Source organism: Scyliorhinus canicula, chromosome 9 (genome assembly GCF_902713615.1).
Source record: "Scyliorhinus canicula chromosome 9, sScyCan1.1, whole genome shotgun sequence".
NCBI lineage: Eukaryota > Metazoa > Chordata > Chondrichthyes > Carcharhiniformes > Scyliorhinidae > Scyliorhinus > Scyliorhinus canicula.
The window spans coordinates 63,003,424-63,027,298 of record NC_052154.1 but is presented as its reverse complement, the minus strand read 5'-3'; the positions used below and the strand labels follow the sequence as shown (position 1 = coordinate 63,027,298).

The following is a 23,875-nucleotide window of genomic DNA, read 5'->3' as shown; positions in this document are numbered from 1 at the left end:
GCCTCTGAAACTCAGAACCTTTCCCTCTGTCCCTTATTTTCAATTCCAAATTGGGCCATGTTTTTGACTCCTGTCCTTGTTCCTTAACTTGACTGTCTTCTTGGGACCTCTCCTGGTTTTTGGGTCTTTCTTTTCCTGTTTTGGATATGCTCCCTTCAGCTCCCATCCTGCCTCTTCTGGCCGTTCCTGTGGCATGCTGTTCTTGTCCCTCACTTGACCCTCTTGTGCTGTTTTATTTTTTGTCATACCCTTCCGTGTAGGCAAGCAAGAAGTATTTTTTAGCTGAAAATATAAAAAAAAAATTAGTCATGGCCGGCACATGTACAGTCTGCGGGGAACTGTTGTTCACAGCCTCCAAAGGCTCGATTTTCATACTGCGGGTGTACCTTCACCAGATGGCCTGCAGCGGTTCAAGAAGGTTCGCCATCACCTTTTCAAAGACAATTCGGTATGGGCAGTAAATGCAGGCCTACCAGTGTCGCTCACATTCCGTGAAAGAATATATTAAAAATTGAGGCTGGGAATCCTGCGGTGAATAACTCTCCTCTTTACTCCCGAAAACTCGTCCACCATCTTCAAATCGCAAGTCAGGAGCATGATGGAATACTTATAGAAGGCGAGTTCATAAAATTCAACTCGTGCAGAAAGAGGCCACTTGGCCCATTGGGTCTGCACCGCCCCTCCGAAAGAGTATTCTACCTAGGTTGTCATGGAAGTGTCCCTTTTAGGAGATGTTTTTGTCTTATCACATGGCTTCAGTGACGTCATTGTGTGGATGGAGCTGGGCTCTGGCTCTGTGGGTTTTACTTTCGCTTTGACTGGTTTGAACTGCACAGATTGAAGGAAGTGTCTCTCTATCTTCATTTTAAAATCTGTTTCCAGACTGCTTGGTAACTTGAGATAATTGCTTTTGAGAAGGAATTCAAACGTGCTGTTTGGAAAGGGAAACAAGAGTATCACTAGCAAGTCTTACACCAGTAAGAATGCCATGTGCTGGGCCATACCTTTTCAAAAGGGGTTTCTGGTTTTACTTGGATTTTGTTATTGAATTGGAACAGTTAAGGGGGAATTCATTAAGGGTTATACATAGATTACAGTAGCTGTGTGAGGTCTTTGGGTTTGTAGTTGATAAAAATTCTTGTATGAGTATGTTTATACAAATGTTAACTAGATGCGTAGAATAAAGCTTGTTTTTTGACGAAAAGCACTTAAGTGCTCTGTCGAATAACACCTGAAAGGCAGGCACGTCTGCTCCTCCTAGTCAAAACCAATAAATGTTTGTAGGTCAGGTGAACTCCATGATGTATTTTGGAGTTTTCTAAACCCTGGCCCATAACCAGGCCCAACCTGCACATCTTTGGACTGTGGGAGGGAACTGGAGCACCCGGAGGAAACCCACGCAGACATTGGGGGAACGAGCAAATTCCACACAGTGACCCAAGGTCCCTGGTGTTGAGGCAGCAGTGTTAACCACTATGCCACCAGGCTGCCCATGTTGCTTGGATGAGTGCAGCTTCAACAACGCTCAATGAGCTTGACGCCACCCCGGAGAAAGCATCCTGCTTGATTTGCAACACATTCACAAATATCCGCTCCACCACCGATGCACAGTAGCAGCAGTTTGTACCATCTACAAGATACACTGCAGGAGCTCACCAAGACCCCTTAGACAGCACCATCCACACCCACTACCACCTCAAAAGGACAAAGGCAGTAGATACATGGGAACCTCACCACATGGAAAATCCCTTCCATGCCACTCACCATCCTGACTTGGAAATCTATCACCATCCCTTCACTGTCGCTGGTTCAAAATTCTGGAACACTCTCTAGCAGTACTGTGGGTGTGCCTACAGCACATGGACTGCAGCAGTTCAAGAAGGAAGCTCATCACTACCTTTTGAGGACAATCTGGGGTGGGCAATAAATATTGGCCTAAGAACTCTTTTTAAAAAAAATAACATACACTAGAACAGGTGATCAAAGACTTGGCCAAAGAGTTTCATTTTAAGAAGAGTTTAAAAGGAGGCAAAGGAGTTAATCTGGAGAATTCCAGATCTCTGGATCTAGACATTTAAATATACGTCCACCAATGGTGTTGGAAAAGAATGGATGATGGCTGGGATGAGACGGAAGTTGTTAGTGTTCTCGGGCTGGAGGAGTTTGCAGGAATGGGGAGGGGAATGACCATAGAGGAACTTGAAACACATGGATGAGCATTTTAAACTGTAGGCATTGGATACTAGTGAATGCATTAGTGATGAGTGCACAGGACTTTGTGCGAATTCAGAAGTTGAAGAGTTTCAAATTAACTGAAGTTTATGGTGGGTAGAAGATGAGAAGCCGGCCAAAAGAGCATTGGCATAGTCGAGACGGGCTTTCGTATTAAGGTGAAAGTAGGCATTGTTGCCGATCGAGTCTAAAGTTCAGTTCAAGGTCACATAGAATGCAGAGGCTTCAAACTGTCTCATTCAATCTGAATCAGTGGTAATGCAGGTGGGGAGGGGAGGAGAGTGAAATTGGTGGCTCGGGAATTGAATTAATGGCATGAGCGAAACACATTTGTTTTCTAATGGACTCGAGGAGCTGGCTGTCAACAAACTGTCTGATGGTAGTGAAGGTGTCTAGAACGGTAATGGTATTGTAGAGCTGGATGCTGTCAGTGTCATTGTGAAATCTGGTCACATGTTTTTGGATGATTTGGGAGCAGCATGGTGGTGCAGTGGTTAGCACTGCTGCTTCACAGCGCCGAGTACCCGGCTCTGGGTCACTGTCCGTGTGGAGCTTTCGCCTTCTCCCCGTGTCTGTGTGGGTTTCACCTCCACAACCCAAAGATGTGCAGGATAGGTGGATTGACCACACTAATTGCCCTTCATTGGAAAAAATGAATTGGGCACTCTAAATTTAAAAAAATATATATTTTTGGATTATCTCACTAATTAATCACTTATTCCACCCTGGGTCACTGTGCGGAGTCTGCACGTTCTCAACCTGTTCTACGCAGGTTTCCTCCCGCAGTCCAAAGACGTGCAAGTTAGATGGATTTGCTATGACAAATTGCCCTTTGTGACCAAAATAAAGGTTCGCAGGGGTTATTGGGTTACGGGGTGATGGAACCATCAATTCTACGGACATGTGCTTGTAGGATTAGAATAGCGGTTTTAATATACTTACAACAGAGCCAGCCTGTTAGTCGTTGAACTTTCGGTGAACTGGCTGGCTGACTCTGGCACGGATCTTTATACAGCAGCTCCAGGGGGAGGAGTTCTGGGCGGAGCCAAGGGGGAAGCCCAGTACAAACTCTCGAGTACTCCCAGAGCTACTCCCCCTGGTGGTCAGGTAGTGCAACTGCACTTACAATATCGGTACATATATATACTGGGAACAGAGTGACATTGGTAACTTATAATACCGTGTGAATCTCATTCACCACACGGGGATAGGGTGGAAGTGAGGGCTTAAGTGAGTCGGTGCAGGGTTGGTGTAGACTTGATGGGCCGAATAGCCTCCTTCTGCACTGTATGTTCTATGTCTATGAAACTGAAAAATAAGTGGGAGTAAAGGGCTGATTATGTAATGATGGTGAAATGGACCTTTGTGCAGACCCTGTCCTGGAATGTCTTTTTCTCAAATGATTGTGTTAAAATTCCTGCTGCAGTTCCTTTTCCTTGTGTTGCTCTATGGGTTTGGGTATTGATTCAAAAGTATTCCAATATCATCATCACAACATTATAGTGTGAGCTGCAATGGAAATCACTGGCTCTTACCTGGTCATTGAGCAATATTAGCTGGTCTTTAAGCAGTCATGATATCTCTGTGCTCTTTCTGATAGTGGTTCCATTTTTTTTCTGGATCTTTAGAATTGAGCTTTGCAATTTGGCAAAGGTCTTCAGTTTGTGTTTGTGTGTTGTGGGGGTGGTGGGGCGGGGGGGCTGAAAAGTGCATTAGAAGCTGGAATAGGGTGCAAATGTTTTGATACTTGCAGCAGTTGTGAGTGAAGTGTTGATGCGTTAAAGTAGCTGTTGGGATTTCATCATCTAAGGCGATGCAAACTGAATAAAGGGATTTTGTCATGTTTCAGAATAAAGTCACACACACATTCAAAGCATAATCTACAATCTGTCAAACTGCCAGTATTTTTAAAATGGTCCTCCTACTGTTGCAGTTTTAACAAGGGAGAAACCGTTTGTTCCAACATTATTTATATAAGTGATCGAAGCAAATTTTGATGGCTGCAGTAAATTGTTATGGTAATTTTATTGCAGTAGAGTATCTGTCTGAATTCATAGAATCATAGAATTGACAGTGCAGTGAATTGCTGTGCAATTCTAAATAATCAGGATCTTGAGACGGTGGTGGCTCTCAATCATTCTTTTGCTATTTTCCTCTGTATTTGGTTTGTTAAAGCTGTTAATAAAACGCAGCTCACAGGCTGGTATTTTGTACAAAATGTCTATTCCAACGGCGATGCAAGTGTGGATTATTGAACTTGGTCTCTTTTGGAAATGACGTTGGATTCAAACTGCTTTATGGCTGTGGACTGAAGAACACACAAGCAAGCTGTGAACCCTGCTCCACCATTCAATATGATCATGGCTGATCTTGCACTTCAACTCCACCTATCCAGTAAGCCTTGATTCCCTGAGAGATCAAAAAGGTGTCTATCTCCCCTTAAGTAGGTTCAATAGCATCCGCAACCCGAGGTTAAAAAAAATTAACAACCCTTTGAGTGAAGAAATTTCTTCTCCTCTGTATCCTAAAGCATTGTTCTCCTTATCCTGAGACTGCCCCTTCCATGTTTTAGATTTCCCATGATGTGGAGATGCCGGCGTTGGACTGGGGTGAGCACAGTAAGAAGTCTTACAACACCAGGTTAAAGTCCAACAGGTTTGTTTCAAACACGAGCTTTCGGAGCACGGCTCCATTCACCTGAAGAAGGAGCCGTGCTCCGAAAGCTCGTGTTTGAAACAAACCTGTTGGACTTTAACCTGGTGTTGTAAGACTTCTTACTTAGATTTCCCAGCCAGAGGAAACCACCCATCAGAATATTGTTTTTTTTTGTAAAATATTTTATTAAGACATTTGTGATTTTAGAACAGTAACAGTAAACCATGTACAAACAACTATAACATAGTCCAATGATTCTCTATCCCCCTCACAGATCCCACCTTCCTAAAACAGTAATCCCCCCCCCCCCCCCCCCCCCCCCCCCCCCCCCCCGGCCTTCTGCTGACAGTTATTTTTCTCTGAGGAAGTCTACAAACAGCTACCACCTCCGGACGAACCTGACATTGACCCTCTTAGGGCGAACTTGATTTTCTCAAGATTGAGAAAGCCAGCCATGTCATTGACCCAGGTCTCTGATTTTGGGGGCTTCGAGTCCCTCCATGCTAACAGTATCCACCTCCGGACTACCAGGGAGGCAAAGGCCAAGACATCGGCCTCTCCCGCCCCCTGGATTCCCGGGTCCTCCGACACTCCGAAAATCGCCACTCAGTGCCACCCTTGTTTTTAACACCGTGGACATGACGACTGCAAACCCCTGCCAGAATCCCCCAAGCTTAGACCGTGCCCAAAACATGTGGACGTGGTTCGCTGGCCCTCCCGCGAACCTTGCACACCTGTCTTCTATCCCAAAAAACTTGCTCATCCAGGCCACCGTCATGTGTGCCTGGTGAATGACCTTAAATTGTATCCGGCTCAGCCTGGCGTATGATGTGGACGTGTTGACCCTGCTTAACGCATCAGCCCAGAGACCTGCTTCTATCTCTCCCTAACTCCTCCTCCCATTTGTGCTTTAGCTCCTCTGTCTGCGTTTCCTCTGACTCCATGAGTTCTTTATAGATATCTGAGACCTTCCCCTCTCCCACCCATACTCTAGAAATTACCCTATCTTGTATCCCCTGAGGCGGTAGGAGCCGGAAGGTTGGAACCTGCCTTCGCAAGAAGTCCCGAATCTGCAGATATCTAAACCCATTCCCTCCCGTCAACTCAAACTTCTCCTCTAACTCCCTCAAACCGGGGAAGCTCCCATCTATAAACATATCTCCCATCCTCCTGATTCCTGCTCTCTGGCATCCCTGAAATCCTCCATCTAGTCTCCCTGGGGCAAACCGATGGTTGCTGCAGATTGGAGCCCAAACCGATGCTGCTTCCGCTCTCAGATGTTTCCTTCACTGCCCCCAGACTCTAAGGGCCGCCACTACCACTGGGCTTGTGGAGTACCGGGCCAGCGAGAACGGCAAAGGTGCTGTGATCAGTGCCCCTATACTCGTATCCTTACAAGATGCTGCCTCTACTCGCTCCCACACCGACCCTTCCCCCACTACCCACTTCCTAATCATGGCTATATCTGCTGCCCAGTAATAGTTGCTAAAGTTCGGCAGCGCCAGCCCACCCTTCCTCTGGCCACGCTCTAGCATCACCTTCTTCACCCGCGGGGTTTCACCCGCCCACACAAAACCGGAGATCACCTTATTTACCCGCTTGAAAAAGGCCTTTGGGATAAAGATGGGGAGGCACTGAAAAACAAATCGGAATCTCGGGAGGGCCGTCATTTTTACTGTCTGTACCCTCCCTGCCAGTGATAACGGGAGCATATCCCACCTTTGGAAGCCCACTTTCATTTGTTCCACTAACTGGGTCAAGTTTAGTTTATGTAACAGCCCCCAGTCTCGTGCCACGTGGATCCCTAAATACTGGAAGCTTCCTCCCACCACTGAACAGCAGCTCTCCCATTCTCCTCTCCTGCCCCCTTACCTGGATCGCAAACATCTCACTTTTCCCCATATTCAATTTGTACGCCGAAAAACGGCCGAATTCTCCTAAAATCCTCATGTTCTTTCCCATCCCCTCTAACAGGTCAGAAACATACAGGTCGTTGGTGTATAACGAGACCCTGTGTTCCACCCCACCCCGGACCAACCCCTGGAAGCTCTTAACGCCATAGCCAGTGGCTCAATGGCCAGAGTGAACCGCAACGGAGAGAGGGGGCATCCCTGCCTAGTCCCCCGATGCGGTCTAAAATAGCCCGTTGTTAGCCGGTTCATTCGAACATTCGCCTCTGATGCCTGACAGCAGCCCGAACCAGGCGATGAAACCCCGACCAAACCCGAACCGCCCCAATACCTCCCACACATAGTTCAGTTCCACCCGGTCAAAGGCCTTCCCCGTGTCCATTGCAACCACTACCTCCACCTCCTTTTCTCTCTGGGGGCATCATGATTACATTTAAAGCCTTCTAACGTTGGTCATTAGCTGCCTACCTTTAACGAACCCTGTCTGTTCTTCCCCTATCACCTCCGGGACACAGTCTTCTATATTTGAGGACAAGATTTTCGCTAACAGTTTGGCATCAACATTCAACAGAGAGATCGGCCTGTAAGATCCGCATAGCTCGGGGTCCTTCTCCCGCTTAAGGATCTCTGATATCGAGGTCTGTGACATTGTCGGGGGAAGAACACTGCACTCCCTTGCCTCGTTAAACATCCTCGCCAACAGTGGGCCCAGTATCTCGAAGAAAACTTTTTATAAAACTCCACTGGGTAACCATCTGGTCTCGGGGCCTTGTCCGACTGCATGGCCTTCAGACCCTCCGCTATTTCTTCAATCCCTATCGTGGCTTCTAGCCCTTCTACCAACCCTTCCACCCTCGGGAACTCCAGCCCTCCCAGAAATTGCCTCATTTCTTCCACTCCCGGTGGGGGTTCCAACTCGTATAGCCTGCTGTAGAACTCCTTAAACACCCCGTTAACCCCTGCTGGGTCCAAGATTGTGTTCCCTCCTCCGTCCTTCACTCTCCCTATCTCCCTAGCAGCCACCCTTTTCCTGAGCTGGTGTGCCAGCATTCTAGCCTTCTCTCCATACTTGTATATCGCCCCCCTCGCCTTCCTCAACTGCTCCACTGTCTTCCCTGTAGATAACAAGCCAAATGCACCTGTACCCTCCATTGTTCCTTCAGTAATCCTCCCTCCGCATACCTCCTGTCTACCTGAAGTATTTCCCCGACCAACCTATCCGTCACGCCCTCTCTTCCTTCTCCCTTTGGGCCTGAATCAAAATCAGCTCCCCTCTGACCACTGCCTTCAGTGCGTCCCAAACCATTGCTACTGAGACCTCTCCCGTATCATTACTCTTCAGGTAGTTCTGGATGGATTCCCTCACCCGCCCGCGCACTCCCTCTTCCGCTAACAGTCCCACATCCAATCTCCGTTGCGGGCGCTGACCACCCTCCTTGCTCACCTGTAGGTCCACCCAATGTGGGGCATGGTCCGACACAGCAATCGCCGAATACTCTGTGTCAACTACCCCTGCTAGTAAAGCCCTGTTCAAAATAAAAAAAGTCGATCTGGGAGTATACTTTATGTACATGTGAGAAGAAGGAGAACTCCTTCACTCTTGGCCATCCAAACCTCCATGGGTCTGCCCCACCCATCTGCCCCATGAACCCCTTTAGTTCCTTCGCCATTGCTGGCGCCCTGCCTGAACTCGACCGGTCCAGCCTTGGGTTAATGACCGTATTGAAGTACCCCCCCCATCCCCCATGATCAGCTTGTGTGAATCCAGATCCGGGACCTTCCCTAATCTCCGTCTTACAAACTCCACATCATCCCAGTTCGGTGCATACACATTCACGGCACCACCGGCAACCCTTCCAGCTTCCCGCTAACCATGATATATCTACACCCCATATCCACAACTATTCTCCCCGCCTCAAATGACACCTGCTTATTAATCAGGATCGCAACCCCTCTAGTCTGAAGAGTCTAGCTCCGAGTGAAATACCTGCCCGACCCATTCCTTCCTCTGTCTATTACCCTTGGGTGTGTCTCCTGTAGCATTACCACGTCCGCCTTCAATCCCCTCAGATGTGCAAACACGTGAGCCCTCTTAACCGGCCCATTCAGCCCTCTTAACATTCCATGTGATCAGGCTTCTCACTCATCTCCCTTCCTAGGCCAGCCTCCAGCTCGTGCTCCCTCCGGCCCGCCCACAGGTAGCCTCCATCACTGACCTCCCATTTATCTCCAAGCAAAGCCCTCCCCTGTCAGTAGAGCAATTTCCTCCCACCCCACCTCCGTTAAGAGCACAATAAATGCAACCTCTTTCAACAAACCAAACACCTGTTCACCCCCTACTGCTCTTCCGTGCGCCAACCCGCCCAGCTTGCTTGGTGACCACCCCCCCCCCCCCCCCCCCCCCCCCCCCCCCCCCCAAATGGCGCCAGACATATTGCCTCCTCTTGTTCCCTCCCGCTCGGACATACCTACTCAAAAGGCACATTTCCACCCAAACACATCCAAAGAGAAAACATCAAAGATTCGCCCACCGCTTCCCCCGCCAGTATAAAGTTAACTCACAAAACTTAGCAAGCCCCAAAATAAGTTACAAAAAGCATTTCTCATGTAGTGCAAAAGTAAGCACAATTTTAGCAGAATCTCTACAGCAAAGATTAGACACCTCAGTCTCTATCTAGACCTCTGCTTTTCACAAAGTCCATTGCTTCATCCATTGACTCGAAGTAAAATTGCCGCTCTTCATAGGTGACCCATAAATGAGCTGTATAAAATAGACCAAACTTCATCTTCCTCATGAAAAGGGTCGATTTCACTTGGTTGAAACTCGCTCTTGGCCAGGTCTGCACCCAGATCTTGGTAGATGCGCAGAATGTTATTCTCCCACTTATAGCTCCATGTCTGCTTGGCCCAATGCAAAATCTGCTCCTTATCCAGAAATCTGTGCATTCGTACCACCATCGCCTTCGATGGCTCATTCGCCCGCGGCAACCTCGCAAGCATTCTTGCGCCCAGTCCACTTCCAGGGGCCTAGAAAATGACCCCTCGCTCCTTAGCTTCTTGAGCATATTCGCCATTTAAGCCCTTGCGTCCGTTCCGTCACATCCCTCAGGGAGGCCAGCGATCCTCAAGTTCTGCTGGCGGGACCAATTCTCTAGGTCCTCCACCTTGTCTTGCAGTCTTTTTTGTTGCTCTTCCATTAGCCCCATCTGCCCCTCCAGCGCAGTTAGGTGTCTCTCATGCTCAGCCACCGTTTCCTCCACCTTCTGGACCGCCCAATCTTGGGCTTCTAGTCTCTGCTCCAAAAGAGTGATCGACTCCTTGATCGGGTCCAAGCATTCCTTTTTTTTGCTTGGCAAAGCCCTCCTGAATAAACTCCCAGCTAGTCCGGTGTCCACTGGGCCGCAGAGCCAGTACTCTGCAGATCTGCCATGCTTTCCTTTGCTGCAGAATCTACACGTGTCTGTCCGATTCGGTTCTTCCTTCCCTTACGTCCAATTCTGTAATGTGTCTCCATATACTGGGTGGGATTCCTCCTCAGTCTCATCCACCACTGACCCCTCAACAAAATTCCGAAGAAAGTCGGGGGGGGGGGGGGGGGGGGGGGGTCCAAAAAGTCGCTCACGAGCGGGAGCCACCAAATGTGCAACCTACTCCCTCATGGCCCACCACCAGAAGTCCGAATATTGTACATTTCAATAAGATCATCCGTCATTCTTCTAAACTTTACAAAATATATAAATACACGGGTTGGTCATGTGGCTCCTCGAGCCTGCTCCACCAATTAACTAGATCATGGCTGATCATCTCCCTCACCGTCATCTTCCCTCACTAGCCCTGTATCTCTTGATGCCATTGGTATCTACAAATCTATCGATGTCTGCTTTTAGCATGTTCAATGACCGGGCGTCCACTGCCCTCTGGGGTAGAGAATTCCAAAGATTCACCACCCTCCGAATGAAGAAATTCCTCCTCATCTCTGTCCTAAATTGCCCGCCTCTTAGTCTGCGACTGTGTCCCCTGTTCCTAGGACCCCCTGTACACTTCACAGAGGAGACCCTGTTTCACATGATGTTCCATGTGTTCATATGAGCACCTCCGTGTCTGGCATTTTGTTCTGCTATCTGGTCTTCAGAAGCTTCTGCAGGCAGCTCGCGTGAAAATGGTTGAGCTTCGGACTTCCGGTGACGGCGGGCAGGAGGCTGCCGCGCAGTGGAGGGCTCCTGTTCGGCACCGGCATTTTCGGGGCTTTAAGCCTGGTCCCAGGGTCCACGGAGGCGGCAAAAGCAGGGAGAAGGCACAGTATGATGCCTTCATACTGTGAAGGGATGATCCCTGGAATGCCGGGTCTAACATATGATGAACGGCTGAGGATCCTGGGATTGTATTCATTGGAGTTTAGAAGGTTAAGGGGAGATCTAATAGAAACGTACAAGATAATACATGGCTTAGAAAGGGTGGACGCAAATAAACTGTTTCCGTTAGGCGAGGAGACGAGGACTCGTGGGCACAGCCTTAGAATTAGAGGGGGTAAATTCAGAACAGAAATGCGGAGACATTTCTTCAGCCAGAGAGTGGTGGGCCTGTGGAATTCATTGCCGCGGAGTGCAGTGGAGGCCGGGACGCTAAATGGCTTCAAGGCAGAGATAGATAAATTCTTGATGTCGCAAGGAATTAAGGGCTACGGGGAGAATGCTGGTAGGTGGAGTTGAAATGCCCATCAGCCATGATTGAATGGCGGAGTGGACTCGATGGGCCGAATGGCCTTACTTCCACTCCTAGGTCTTATGGTAAAGGAAAATGTCGAGGGTGAGCAAAAAAGCGGCCATAAAAAAAAACAGCTGAAGGTCCGTCGGGGCTGGAAAGGTCACCGCGGAGTCACCAAGGAAAATGGAGGCAGGAACACCAGGGGAGGCCGCATTGCTTACGGCTGAAGAAATAACTAAGGTGATGGCTGCGGAATTCGAAAGGCAGTTTACAAAATGGAGATAATGAGGGAGGTTTTGAGTGTGCTGGTGGAGGAGGCGATTTCCCCGGTGACGGCGGCAGTGGCGAGCGCAGTGCCGGAGGTGCGGGAGCAAGGGGAGGCGCTGAAGGAAGTGGAGGAGACATTATTGCAGGACGGTGATCAACTTACCTCGATGGGGAAGGAGATGCGGAAGGTGATGGAGATGAACAAGGATCTGTGAGGAAAAATGGAAGACCTGGAAAACAGATTCAGGCGATAGAATTTGAGGATTGTTGGACTGCCCGAAGGAGTTGAAGAGCCGAGGCCGACTGAGTATTTTGCTGCGGTGCTGGCGAAACTATTGGGGGAGGGGGAGGATCCCTCCCGATATGAACTGGATCGGGCTCATCGGTCGTGGAGGCCTGTACCAAAGGCGAGTGAGCCACCAAGGGTAGTGACTCTGTGCTTCTGTAGGTACAGTGTGAAGGAGAAGGTCCTGTGCTGGGCCAAGCAGAAGCGGGTGGTGCAGTGGGCTAGAGCTGGTATACGTGTATACCAGGACTTTACGGTGGAGCTGGCGAGGAGGCGGGCTGCTTTCAACCGGGTGAAGAGGGCACTGTACATTAGTAAGGTGCAGTGCAGCATTGTATATCCAGCGAAGCTGAGGGTGGCTTACAAGCTCAAGGACTTTTATTTTGGAACGGCGGAAGCAGCGGAGGAGTTTGCAAAGACAGAAGGACTGTGGCAGAACTGAGGAATTGAGAAATGGCCATGTGCTGATGTAACCTCATGGCTGTATTTTCTTCTTTTTTTGTTTCACTGCGTGCGGGTGTATGGGCTAAAGGAGCCAATGTTGTATATATTTGGACAAGGGAAGTGATGGGACTTTCACTCGAAATGAGGGCTCTTTGGGGTGTAGGTGGATATGCGGGGTGTGTGTGCTAAAAGGGGATTTCTGGGCTTTCATAGGGTCGGGCAAGGGGGAAAGGGACCCGGGCGGGGGCCTCCACGCTGGCCGGTTTAAGCCAGCCAGTGAACAGCAGTGAGGTGGGGGGAGGGGCTGCGGCCATCGGAGCCTGGCAGAACAGGGTCCGAGTGGTCTAGCCGGGGTGGAAAGTTGGGGGGAAGGAACCGAGGTTGAGGGGAGGAGTTTTACAAGAGGCAGTGGACGGGTGGAGTTGGGGGTGTTTACAACTCTTGGGTATCATGTACGGCACTCTTTCAGAGGTTGGATGGCGTTGGGGGTGGGGGGGGGAGTGGCTCTATGGTGACCATGGGCAGTCCCGGACTCCTTTTTCTTTTTCTCCTTTGTTTTTTGTTTCCACCGTGGGAGGGTTTGTTTTATTGGATGCATATCTTGACAGGTGGGCCGTTGTTTGGGGTGGTGGGAGGATGGGATCGTTGTTATTGTTAAGGGGATTGATTTTGTATTTGTTACAGTTTACGGTCTGTGCGTGGGGTGTAAATTTTGAAGGAAAATGTGAAAATGAAGAATAAAAACATTTTTTAAAAAAGAAAATGGTTGAGCTTCTCAGCATGAACCTGGTACACACTTGAAGTCTCGTGTTTTTTTATGGAGTGTGAGAATCGCTGGTTAGGCCAGCATTTATTGCACATCCCTAATTTTTCCTGAGAAATCTCACATTTATGGAAGAGAATGGGAAGAACAATTGTTCTGAGGCCTTTCAGTATTTTTATCATTTACTTATGATTGTGTGTGAATGTAGTAAAGACTTAGAATGGATGGACCCATTCTGGCTACTTTTGATAAAGAACATTTCCATCACCATTTACAAAAGCAAGAAAGTAACAATGACTGCCTGCAACAACAAAACAACCTTCCCCAGTGCTGCAGTAAATTCTCTGGTTTTATTAATAATAGTGCTTCTTTGGAGTAGAGAGAGAAGGGAGCTGTCATGAAGAAAATTCCAAGCTTAGTAAAATTTGCCTTTTACGTGAAATAGACCCCAGATTTTCCCACTTTTTAAAGTTTATTTGTATGTCACTAAAGTGGGAATGTTTGTATTAATAATCCCAGTAGTTAAGACTGCATATTAAAAAAGTTATAACTACAACCAGTAAGCGATTGAGGGAATTGCTCTGTCTGGTAATACAAGGGAGCTGAATTAACTTAAACCATGGAATATTTTTAATAAACAAAAATAATTGTTATTAAGTTGGAAAAGTGTGCTCGCAAGTTATTGAAAAATGATATTACCCATACCTACCAGCTTGAGCAGCAATTGTGCTTTAGTATATAACTTGTAGAATCTGTTTCAATCATTTTGAAGTCATCAATATATATTATTTAGATGAGCAACAGAAATATCTGTAACTTTTTTTCTTATCCCTCTTGAATAGGACATATTAGTAGATCAAGAGAAGTTGAGCAAGTCTCCGGACATAGTGAAAGAGCCCAAAGCACCTGGAAAAGTCAAAATCACAAAGGTGTTTGATTTTGCTGGAGAAGAAGTCAAGTAAGTGGTTTTGATTTGGCAGTGTTTGAGCATCTTTATTCTGGGCAAGATTTTGTAATTTAACAGTTAAGCAGGCTTTTAAAAGTGAATTGTTCCTGTCCAGACGCTGGTTTTTAAAATGTTATTAAACAACTGATATCCTGTCTGGAATCCGAAACATGTGCTATGTTCTTTAGCCACTAACCTAGCCTGGCCCCTTAGTTTTGTTTTATAGTTCTTAAGGTTGATCAGTTGCTTTTCAGTAAGATTGCCAGGGGTGCGTGTAAAGTTCAGAAGCAAAATAAAGTGTGTTTTTAAACCTTTTGAAGTGTGACAATATCTCAAAACATTAATATAAATAGCTCCTTCCTCTTTTCAAAGGTAGTTTTAAAGAATTTATATTTGTATTGGTAAACATTAGAAATAAGGTACAGGTTTTAGTTGTGTGAAGGTGAAGAAGTCGGCAGTTGATTTCTGATTCTGTCAGTGCCAGAATGGCAATACAATGGATGTCAGAATGATAACCTTGTAGGTGAATGAATATTGTGGAGAAAGATGTATGGCATGAGGGGGTGATAATTGATCTGTGGGAGGGCAGCAGTACTTAAGCCAAAAGAGATGAATTCCTGAGAAGTGCGCAAGATGAGATGGTTGTCGGAAGTGCTGCGCAGGGCACCCAACAACAGGTCTGTGTACCTATCAAAAGATGCCAAATACTGCACAGAGTGAAGCCATGGGCTCATGGAAGAGGAATTATAATCTGGGTCAAGGGCAGGAAAGAAGGTATACTTTTGTGAAGTTAATCATCCAAACTCTTCTAAGAATTTAGTAATTAAAAATGATTAATATGTTGTAGACATATAGAGTATAGCGCAAGTAAAGAAATATAATAATACTCTTTATTAATGTCACAAGTAGGCTTACATTAATACTGCAATGAAGTTACTGTGCAAATTCCCTTGTCGCCACACTCCGGCGCCTGTTCAGGTACACGGATAATTCAGAACGTCTAATTCATCCACCAAGCACGTCTTTCGGGATTTGTGATTTATTTGATATTGAATCCGTTAGGATCCCGACCGGGAACCCAACTATTTTCAATTTATAAAACTGAGGAAATGTTAATGCATCACAGGAGTGATCGAACTGATTAATAGGTATTTTTTTAATGTTAAAACAAACTTAATCACAGAATTAACCACATTGGCAACAAAGAAATAACTTTACACTTGACAGTTACAACAGTTCTTAAGTAAAAGAAGAAACCCTTCCTAAACCTGCCACTATATTCCAATTAAGCAAACCAATATATATTAAATACCACTCATTAATAAAGTTAGCAACCCGGGTTTTACTTGCTTTCTCTGTAAAGAATTTTTGGAGAACAAACCTTTCGGGACCAAACTGAAGCACCTCTGTTCAGATTAGAGTTCTAAGACATACTGACTCTTTGGATATATTTGGCTCCTCCTATTAACTACATAATCTGTACCAAAAGCATAAGATGTTCTTTTGTCTCTTACAAGATGTCCTTTGATTTGTTTAACCAGGATTAAACACAATACCCGCCATAAATTACCTACACCTAGGGGTCCTTCAAACCTAAACAATATTCCATTTTTAGCTATCTGTAAACAAGTAGATGGTTCTCTAGATCTATTAGCAGAACACTTCACCTGCAAATCAATGATTACTTCACTTTTACCACACCTTAATCACCACTTTACCAGTCATACTGTCTGTATGCATCTTGACCCAGGTTTTAATAACATTACTGCAAAATATGACTTTCTTTCTATTCATCACACACCTGTAAAACATCTTTGGATGCTCTTGAGGAATCCTGTTCCTTTTCAATGAGCAAAAGGCAGATGACCTTTATTATAAAACCTAATTACTGCAGATGCGTGAATCTGAAGCAAAAACAGAAAATTCTGGGCAATCTCAACAGGCCTGACAACATCTAGAGAGAGAATGAAGCTCTGGAGAGAGAATGAAGCTAACATTTTGGCCAGATGACAAAGTTTTAACAAAGAATCATCCAGACTCCCATGCACCCTCACAGATGCTGTCAGACCTGCTGAGGTTGTTCAGCATTTTTAGAAGACCTTCAACCCAGGTCATGAAGTTGGAATTTATTTTTACAGAAGAATTTTGTGTTATTAGAAAACTGACATAAGCTACAATTTTCTGGCACTATTGTAAGATATTCAAAAATAAATTATGATTTGCTACCACCAGAGGGTAGTAGCCATTCAATTTTACAGATTCTGTTCTTGTTAAGAGAAAGGAAATTTGAACAGTAAGTAATTTAAATTTTTCAGTCTAATTGCCTAGTACACCATCAATAATTTGGAATTCAAAAAAATGTGTAGTGAACTCTGATTAAAGTTGTGAGGTATCTTTAATCAGAATTCTGAGCAACTCTCAGCAGATTCAGATGTGAGATCCTGGCCAGTAGGTACTCTGCTTATTTGTGTCTCTGGCTCTCTCTGATTCTTGTAAGAAAATGGTTTGTCTTCACATTCCAGCAGCTAGAAAAGGGAAGAAGCTCTCCTCAATGATTTGACATCAAAAGGACATGCTTGACGTCAAGTGTATGTGCAGGGCGTGTGACATGCTCACTGCTGCCGCTCTGTCCAGGAGACTGCTCCCTGCCTCATTTCCATCCCATTGAAAAGGCGGCAGTGGCAACCATTCTCAATAAAAATGGTGCTTCTCCCATGATCGGGGCCATCGCTGGAACACTGAGACCTATACTTCGAAAATTCTGGTTTATATTAAGTTAATTGGCATTCTCTGCTACATACACACTTTTTTCACATTGTGGTTCCTTTTTTGTTTGGAACACAATAGATGGTACAAGCAGTGAATTAATTTTCCTACACCAACGCACTCGAACAGCAACGCTGCTGGCCATCAACAGTCAAATTGCTGAAACATGATTTAGCTTCACATATCCAAGGAAATGGCTTCCATCACCAAATTTTTAAAAATGAAAGTGCAAGTGCTGGAAATCTGAAACGAGAACAAAACTGCACAGCAGTCGGCCAAAGATTTTGAGTGGCACAAAGGGAAGAGTTCAACCTAATATGTTAACCTGTCCTTTCTCGGTAACCTGTCCTTTCTCGGTAACCTGTCCTTTCTAGGTACAGGTGCTGACTGACCCACTGGATCTTGACAACGTTTTGTGCTTGTTCTTCTGTCGCATGTGTTTGGCTGCGGTAATTAAATACTTACTGGTTGCCCTTCAGTTTGAATGGATTTCAGCTGAATGTGTAGTTGTGCTGCTGGCAGTGAGCGTTGGAGTAAGTTAACCACTTGTTAATTCACCAGTCACTGCCATTGACTTTGCATGTCAGTATTAATTTTCAAAAAGCAGAGTATTGCAGATGCTGGAAAGACGAAGCAGGTCTGTGTAGAGAGAAAGAGTGTGTAATTTAATCTCTAACTTTCCCACTTCTGATGAAAGATTAATCAACAAACAGTAATCTTAATTTTGGCCAATGTGTGGAAAAATGCAATGATTGTCTTTGGTGCAGTAGCTGGTATTCAGAATGTTTTTTTTTTGTCGTAAGCCATTCATCAAACATTCCTTTTGTGTAAATCTTGAGTAAAGAAGATCTCCTTTCCCCACCTTTTTCATCTCTACTAATAGAAATTATTTACCACCTTCTTTCATGTCAATGGCATGAAACCCAATCCACATCCAGTTGATTGCATAAAATTCCCTTCCCTCTGCTGGTTGTAAGATATCTGTGGCAAACAGGTGGCGCTGTTCTTGGTTAAGAGTTGGTTGGGTAAGGAAAAGAAGATTCCCATTGGTATCGACCCATTGACTTTGTGACTAAGGCATACTGAGCAAAGAAAGTTGTCTTTGTAGTTGGTGGTGTGTTGTGTAAGTAAATGGCGGGGTGGAATAATGAATGGATTTTTAAAAAAACTTATTTTATTGCAAACGAGTAAAAAAAAAAAACACGTACAACAACACACTCCACAACCTCACAAACGATAGTTTGTACAATTTTTACCCCTGTTTACCCCCTACACTTCCCCACCCCGCACAATACTGAATGGATTTAAACAAAAGGGATGAGATTTTTAAATTTGACCAGGGATGAAGATAACTTTTAACTGATTGAGTGGAACTTGGTGTATGTTGGAATATGGCTAGCAAAGTTTTGCACTACCGAAGTATTCTTTTAAAAGTACTTTTCAAATCTTTAGCATTTTAAAATTTTACAAAACAAAAACATTACACCCCCAATTACAATAACGCTGGACCAACCCACCCCCCAACATGAAATGTTGACGAAATGCTAAATAAACAAACCCCATCTTTTGTGGAACCTTTTATTTGCCCCCCTTAGGGTAAATTTCACCATCTCAAGATGTAAGAACTCCATTAGATCCCCAGTCAAACCGAGGCACAGGGTGGAGAAGCTGACCTTCACCCCAACAGAACCCGCCTGAGAGCGATCAACAAGGTGAAGACTAAAACATCTGCCCCTGCTCCCGTCTGCAATTCTGACATCCTGAATATAACCCCCAGGAGACCTGGCTCCAAATCTATATGCAGAATCGCTGACATGGTGCTGAAAAAACAACCCCCGAAACTTCTCCAATTTTGGGCAGGACCAGAAGTTGTGCACATGATTAGCCGGGCCCCTCCCACACGGTTCGCAAGTCTCTATCCCCTCAAACTACCGGTTCATCCTTGATTTCATCAAATACACCCTATGCACCACCTTCAATTGTATTGACCTCCGTCTCGTACACGAGGTTGAGGCATTCGCCCTCTGCAGCACCTCACACCACAAACCCTCCTCCGGTGTCACCCCCAACTCCTCCTCCCACTTGGCCTTAACCCACTCCATGGACACTTTTTATCCTCCACCAAAATCCTCCCATAAATCGCCGAGACGACCCCACCCTCCAACTCCACTACCGGCAGAACCTCCACCAGCAGCGAGGAGGCAGGCGCCATCGGAAAGGTCAGAAAAACCTTTCCAGCAAAGTCCCTCACTTGCATATACCTAAAGCCTTCCTCACTGCAAAATCCAAACCTCTCCCTCAGCTCCTCCAAGCTTGTGAACTGCCCCTCTGTCTCCCTCTTTCACGCTTGCGCTTTCTCTCTCTCTCTCTCTCTCTTTTTCTCTCTCTCTCTCTCTCTCTCTCTCTCTCTCTCTCTCTCTCTCTCTCTCTCTCTCTCTCTCTCTCTCTCTCTCTCTCTACCCATCCCCAAAACCTCGCCTCTATTCTCCCCGGCTCAAATCCATGGTTCCTTCGGATCGGCCCTACTCTCAACCTAAAGTTCCGCCGGAATTGCCTCCAAATCGTCAACATGGCAACCACCACAGGACTTCCCAAATACTTCACCGGGACAAACAAGTGGTGCCATCGCCAGCGGCCGCATCCCCGACCCCCTATAAGAACCCACCTCCATCCGCACCCATAAAGCCTCTGCCTCCCTACTCCAGCCCTCCATCTACTCCGTGTTCTCCCAGTAATAATACAATAAGTTCAGAAGGCCCTCTGAAGTGCCGCCTTTCTTATCCTGTCCACCTTCCCTGCCCAAACAAACAATGAAACCAACCTGTCCACCCCCTTAAAAAACAATTTCGGCAAAAAGACCGGCAGGCCTGAAATAAGAATTAAAAACCACATCTTAACTGCCTGCACCTGACCTCTGATCTGAAGTATATTGAAGCCGGAGAGCATTGCAGTAGTTGTGTTTAGAAGTGACAAAGATAGGCATGAGTTTAGTAACAAATGGACAGACAGATTTTTTGTTTTAATTTAGAGAACCCAATTAATTTTTTCCAATTCAGGAGCAATTTAGCATGGCCAATCCACCTATCTGCACATCTTTGGGTTGTGGGGGCGAAACCTACACTAACACTGGGAGAATGTGCAAGCTCCATACGAACAGTGACCCAGGGCCAGGATCAAACCTGGGACCTCAGCGCCGTAGCTGCACCCACTGCACCACTGTGCCTCCCTTGAATGAGACAGATGGAGACAGGTGACGTTAGAGGTGGAAGTAGGTGGTCTTTGTGATGGCATGAGGTGGGTTATAAATTAAGCTGATGTGAACAATTTTAGAGTTGTGGCCGATTGTCATCAACCTCTGCTGGAAACGAGGTTTCCAACATAATAAGATTTGCAAAAGAAAATCATTATATTTACATATAGCCAAACACTTTTTGTATTTAAAATATACTCCAGCATTATGTTGCGTTTATACAAGATTTGGAGATTGATTACAGTGGAGTCCTAGATCGAACACTGTCAGCTGAAGAAGGTCAATGAAGTCAACAACTAAAATTCTCTGTCCAGTTCTGTCTACAACTTATTATTTTTATGATTGATGACAAAGCTGACAATACAGAGCCAAGCAAGATTTGCTATTTGTCAGCCTCTTGGCTGAGGGGCTGAAGACTAGAATGGACCTATTAACAAAAAGTGTTATAATCATTTCAATTTGTATAACGCCAACAGCGTGAAGGAGGGCACGAACCGATCAGGTAACTTATTTTTTAAAAACCATGATGTTTGAAATGCTCTTTATGGCAAGTTTCTCTGCAGCTTGACGGAGGTTATTTCGACCATCTATTCTGCTCCACCTTCTCCACCCCCTGCCATATCCCAGTATATAGTTCCTCACCATTGCTACCCCTCTTCAGCTCTGAAGAAGACTCATATGGACTCTGTTTCTCTCTCCACAGCTGCTACCAGACCTGCTGAGTTTATCCAACATTTTCTGTTTTTATTTCAGACTTCCAGCATCCACAGTATTTTGCTTTCATTTTAGACGTTACTTGGTGATATTTGGTAAATACAGCATGTTACATGGAAAGAAGTGAAGTTTTGAATTTAGGCATTGTTTAAATTTTAGATATTGTTGCAATTTGAAATTAAAATGAAATGAAAATTGCTTATTGTCACGAGTAGGCTTCAAGTGAAGTTACTGTGAAAAGTCCCTAGTCGCCACATTCCGGCGCCTGTTTGGGGAGGCTGTTACGGGAACAGGCGCCGAAATGTGGCGACTAGGGGCTTTTCACAGTAACTTCACTTGAAGTCTTTCTTCTCCCTTTTGCGAAAGAACAGCAAAGAGAATGGGAGCATTTGTTTCAAGTCTGGCATTCATTTAAGTTGAACATTTCAGTAAGGTCGCGTATTGTGTTCAAGGTATTTGGTGAAGAGGAAACGTGGATTTGTTTTACTTTTAATTTCAGTTGTATATTTCTTGATACTTGTTAATTGGATTGTCTTCCAATTTGATAATTTAAGCAAAAATTATTCTTGAAAGGAGGTGTAATTTTTAGTTGAATGATTGTACTTTGTATCAACAGACATGAAGGAAACTTGGAAGGAGCGATTAGGCAAATATCAATACTTAATTTGGAGGTTTTTTTTACTTTATGCAATGCAAGTCCAATAAAGGTGGAGTCCTCTGTCTTTTGCCAGTTTGATATTATAGCTGGCAACGATGTTTTGGCCTCACTGGAATCAATCTGGCTGAATGTGGCTTGTTAACTCCTGGCCCTAATTGAGAGAGTGAGAAACAGACAAGCTTGCAACCGATTAACCTCTGACTCGTGATGAGTGACTTTGTGGAAGATCTACTTGAGATCTTAAAATGTTATCGTGCCCAAGGGATTGCAGATCCACAATTATTCCCATTGCAGATTTCTTGGAGATTGAATGCAGGTTTCACTGTCAAGTAATTTCATACTTGCCAATAAAACAAACATTTCGATTAGATGGAACTTTGGGGATTCCCATTTCTCTGCTTGCTATTCCGAATAGAAGCAGAATACAAATGTTTACTGCGATTTGATTTGATTTATGATTGTCACATGTATTAGTACACGGTGAAAAGTATTGTTTCTTGCACGCTATACCATACAGAGGGAAGGAAGGAGAGACTACAGAATGTAATATTACAGTCATAGCTAGGGTGTAGAGAAAAGATCAACTTAATACGAGGTAGGCCCATTCAAATGTCTGATGGAAGCAGGGAAGAAGCTGTTCTTGAGTCGGTTGGAACGTGACCTCCGGATGGTATGTGACCTCAAACTTTTGTATCTTTCTCCCGACGGAAGAAGGTGGAAGAGAGTATGTCCGGGGTGTGTGGGGTCCTTAAATTATGCTGTTTGTCTTTCCAAGGCAGCGGGAATTATAGACAGACCGATTGCTCGACTAGGAACTGTTAAAGGATCTATGGCTTCCTGGTCTGTCAATGCCAAATGTTGCCTGACACTCAATCTGCCAGGTGGCTAATTGACCTGTCCTTACTTTCATCAAACATAATTTGCATTTTATCTTCCAAAGGTGGTACTTTTTCAGTGTATTAGTACTGAGGGATAGTAAACAAAAGCCTCTTTTGCCTTTTATCCTACCAATCTGGGATGGATTTCAGCTCAGGTCACAGATGAAAGGCTAGCTGTGGTTTTGTCCTAATGTAAGTTTAGAATTAACAAGTCGAGGAATAAAGTAAAGTTACCTACCTTTCATGTGCTTTTAATCCTTTGAAGTTTTTGTTCACTTATAATTTTGACTCCTTCCCATTATTTCTTCAAGTGACTGAATTTTGCATTTTGAACAAATATACATTTACTCACTTTACATGATTAACCCTGCTGATTAACCCTGCAATCTACATTCATTAAAAAGATGGAGTTCTGGTTTATGTCTGTAGACTTTACACAGTACAGAAGCTAGATAGGGAAGAAAAGAGAGAATTCAGTTGCTAAGAGAAAATGTAATTGTAATGGGGGCTCTTGCCCCTCCTTTGGATTTGAACTAAGCTTAATTATCATTCAAACAGATATTACTGTAAGCATTATAATGAGCCTGACACAGGATTTTTAAAGTTGTGTTGTATGGTGGCTGCAGCAGTCCTGTGAGTTTTGTTCTCTTTCCTCCCCCCACCCCCGACCTCAGCTGGCTCTATGTGTATAAGTGCCAACACTGCAAAAATTCTCCCCATTATTGACCAAGTTGGCAATTTTGCTTGTTTGGATGCTGAGGAATGAACTGTGCTTTACTTGACCAGGCAATGTTAGCTGCTCCTGTAGGATGCACAAGTATTCCAGTCGCAATCCATCACAATGGGGATTAACTCGTCTGCCAAGTATGAAAGTGAATTGTGGGTGGTTGTCATTGATCACAAGGTTTCCCTCGTGTCAAACTCCCATGCAACTTCACAACACCACCTGTATATAAGGTACTGGTAAATAAACATGCATTTGTTGGGCGATTAATGCGAGTACAACATGTTGTGGCTGAAGGGGGAGGAATTGACTTATACCTGAGTAGATGCAAAAACATTATTTTCTGGGGCTGATAAAGCAGAATCATCTTAGACCATAAGACATAGGAGCAGAATTAGGCCACTCGGCCCATCGAGTCTGCTCTGCCATTCAATCATGGCTGATATTTTTCTCATCCCCATGCTCCTGCCTTCTCCCCATAACCCATGATCTCCTTATTGATCAAAAACCTATCTATCTCTGTTTTAAAGACACTCAGTGATTTGGCCTCCACAGCCTTCTGTTTGATAGGTCAGCTTGTATATTACAATCCGTGGTAGCATCCCCATTATATTCATCTATCATTATAAAAAGTGAAAATGCTCAAATGTTATGGGGTTCAACAACATCTAAAAGAGA

At 45.1% G+C, this 23,875-nt stretch overlaps 1 protein-coding gene across 2 annotated transcripts in view; it reads left to right on the top strand.

Annotated features, from left to right (window-relative positions):
* cfdp1 (craniofacial development protein 1) overlaps positions 1–23,875 on the top strand; it is a 228,940-nt gene that overhangs the window by 21,401 nt on the left and 183,664 nt on the right. For both annotated transcript variants that reach the window (XM_038806770.1, XM_038806771.1), the window contains exon 4: positions 14,104–14,219. In XM_038806770.1, coding sequence (XP_038662698.1) covers positions 14,104–14,219 — 116 coding nt within the window. The remainder of the gene's footprint in view (positions 1–14,103; positions 14,220–23,875) is intronic.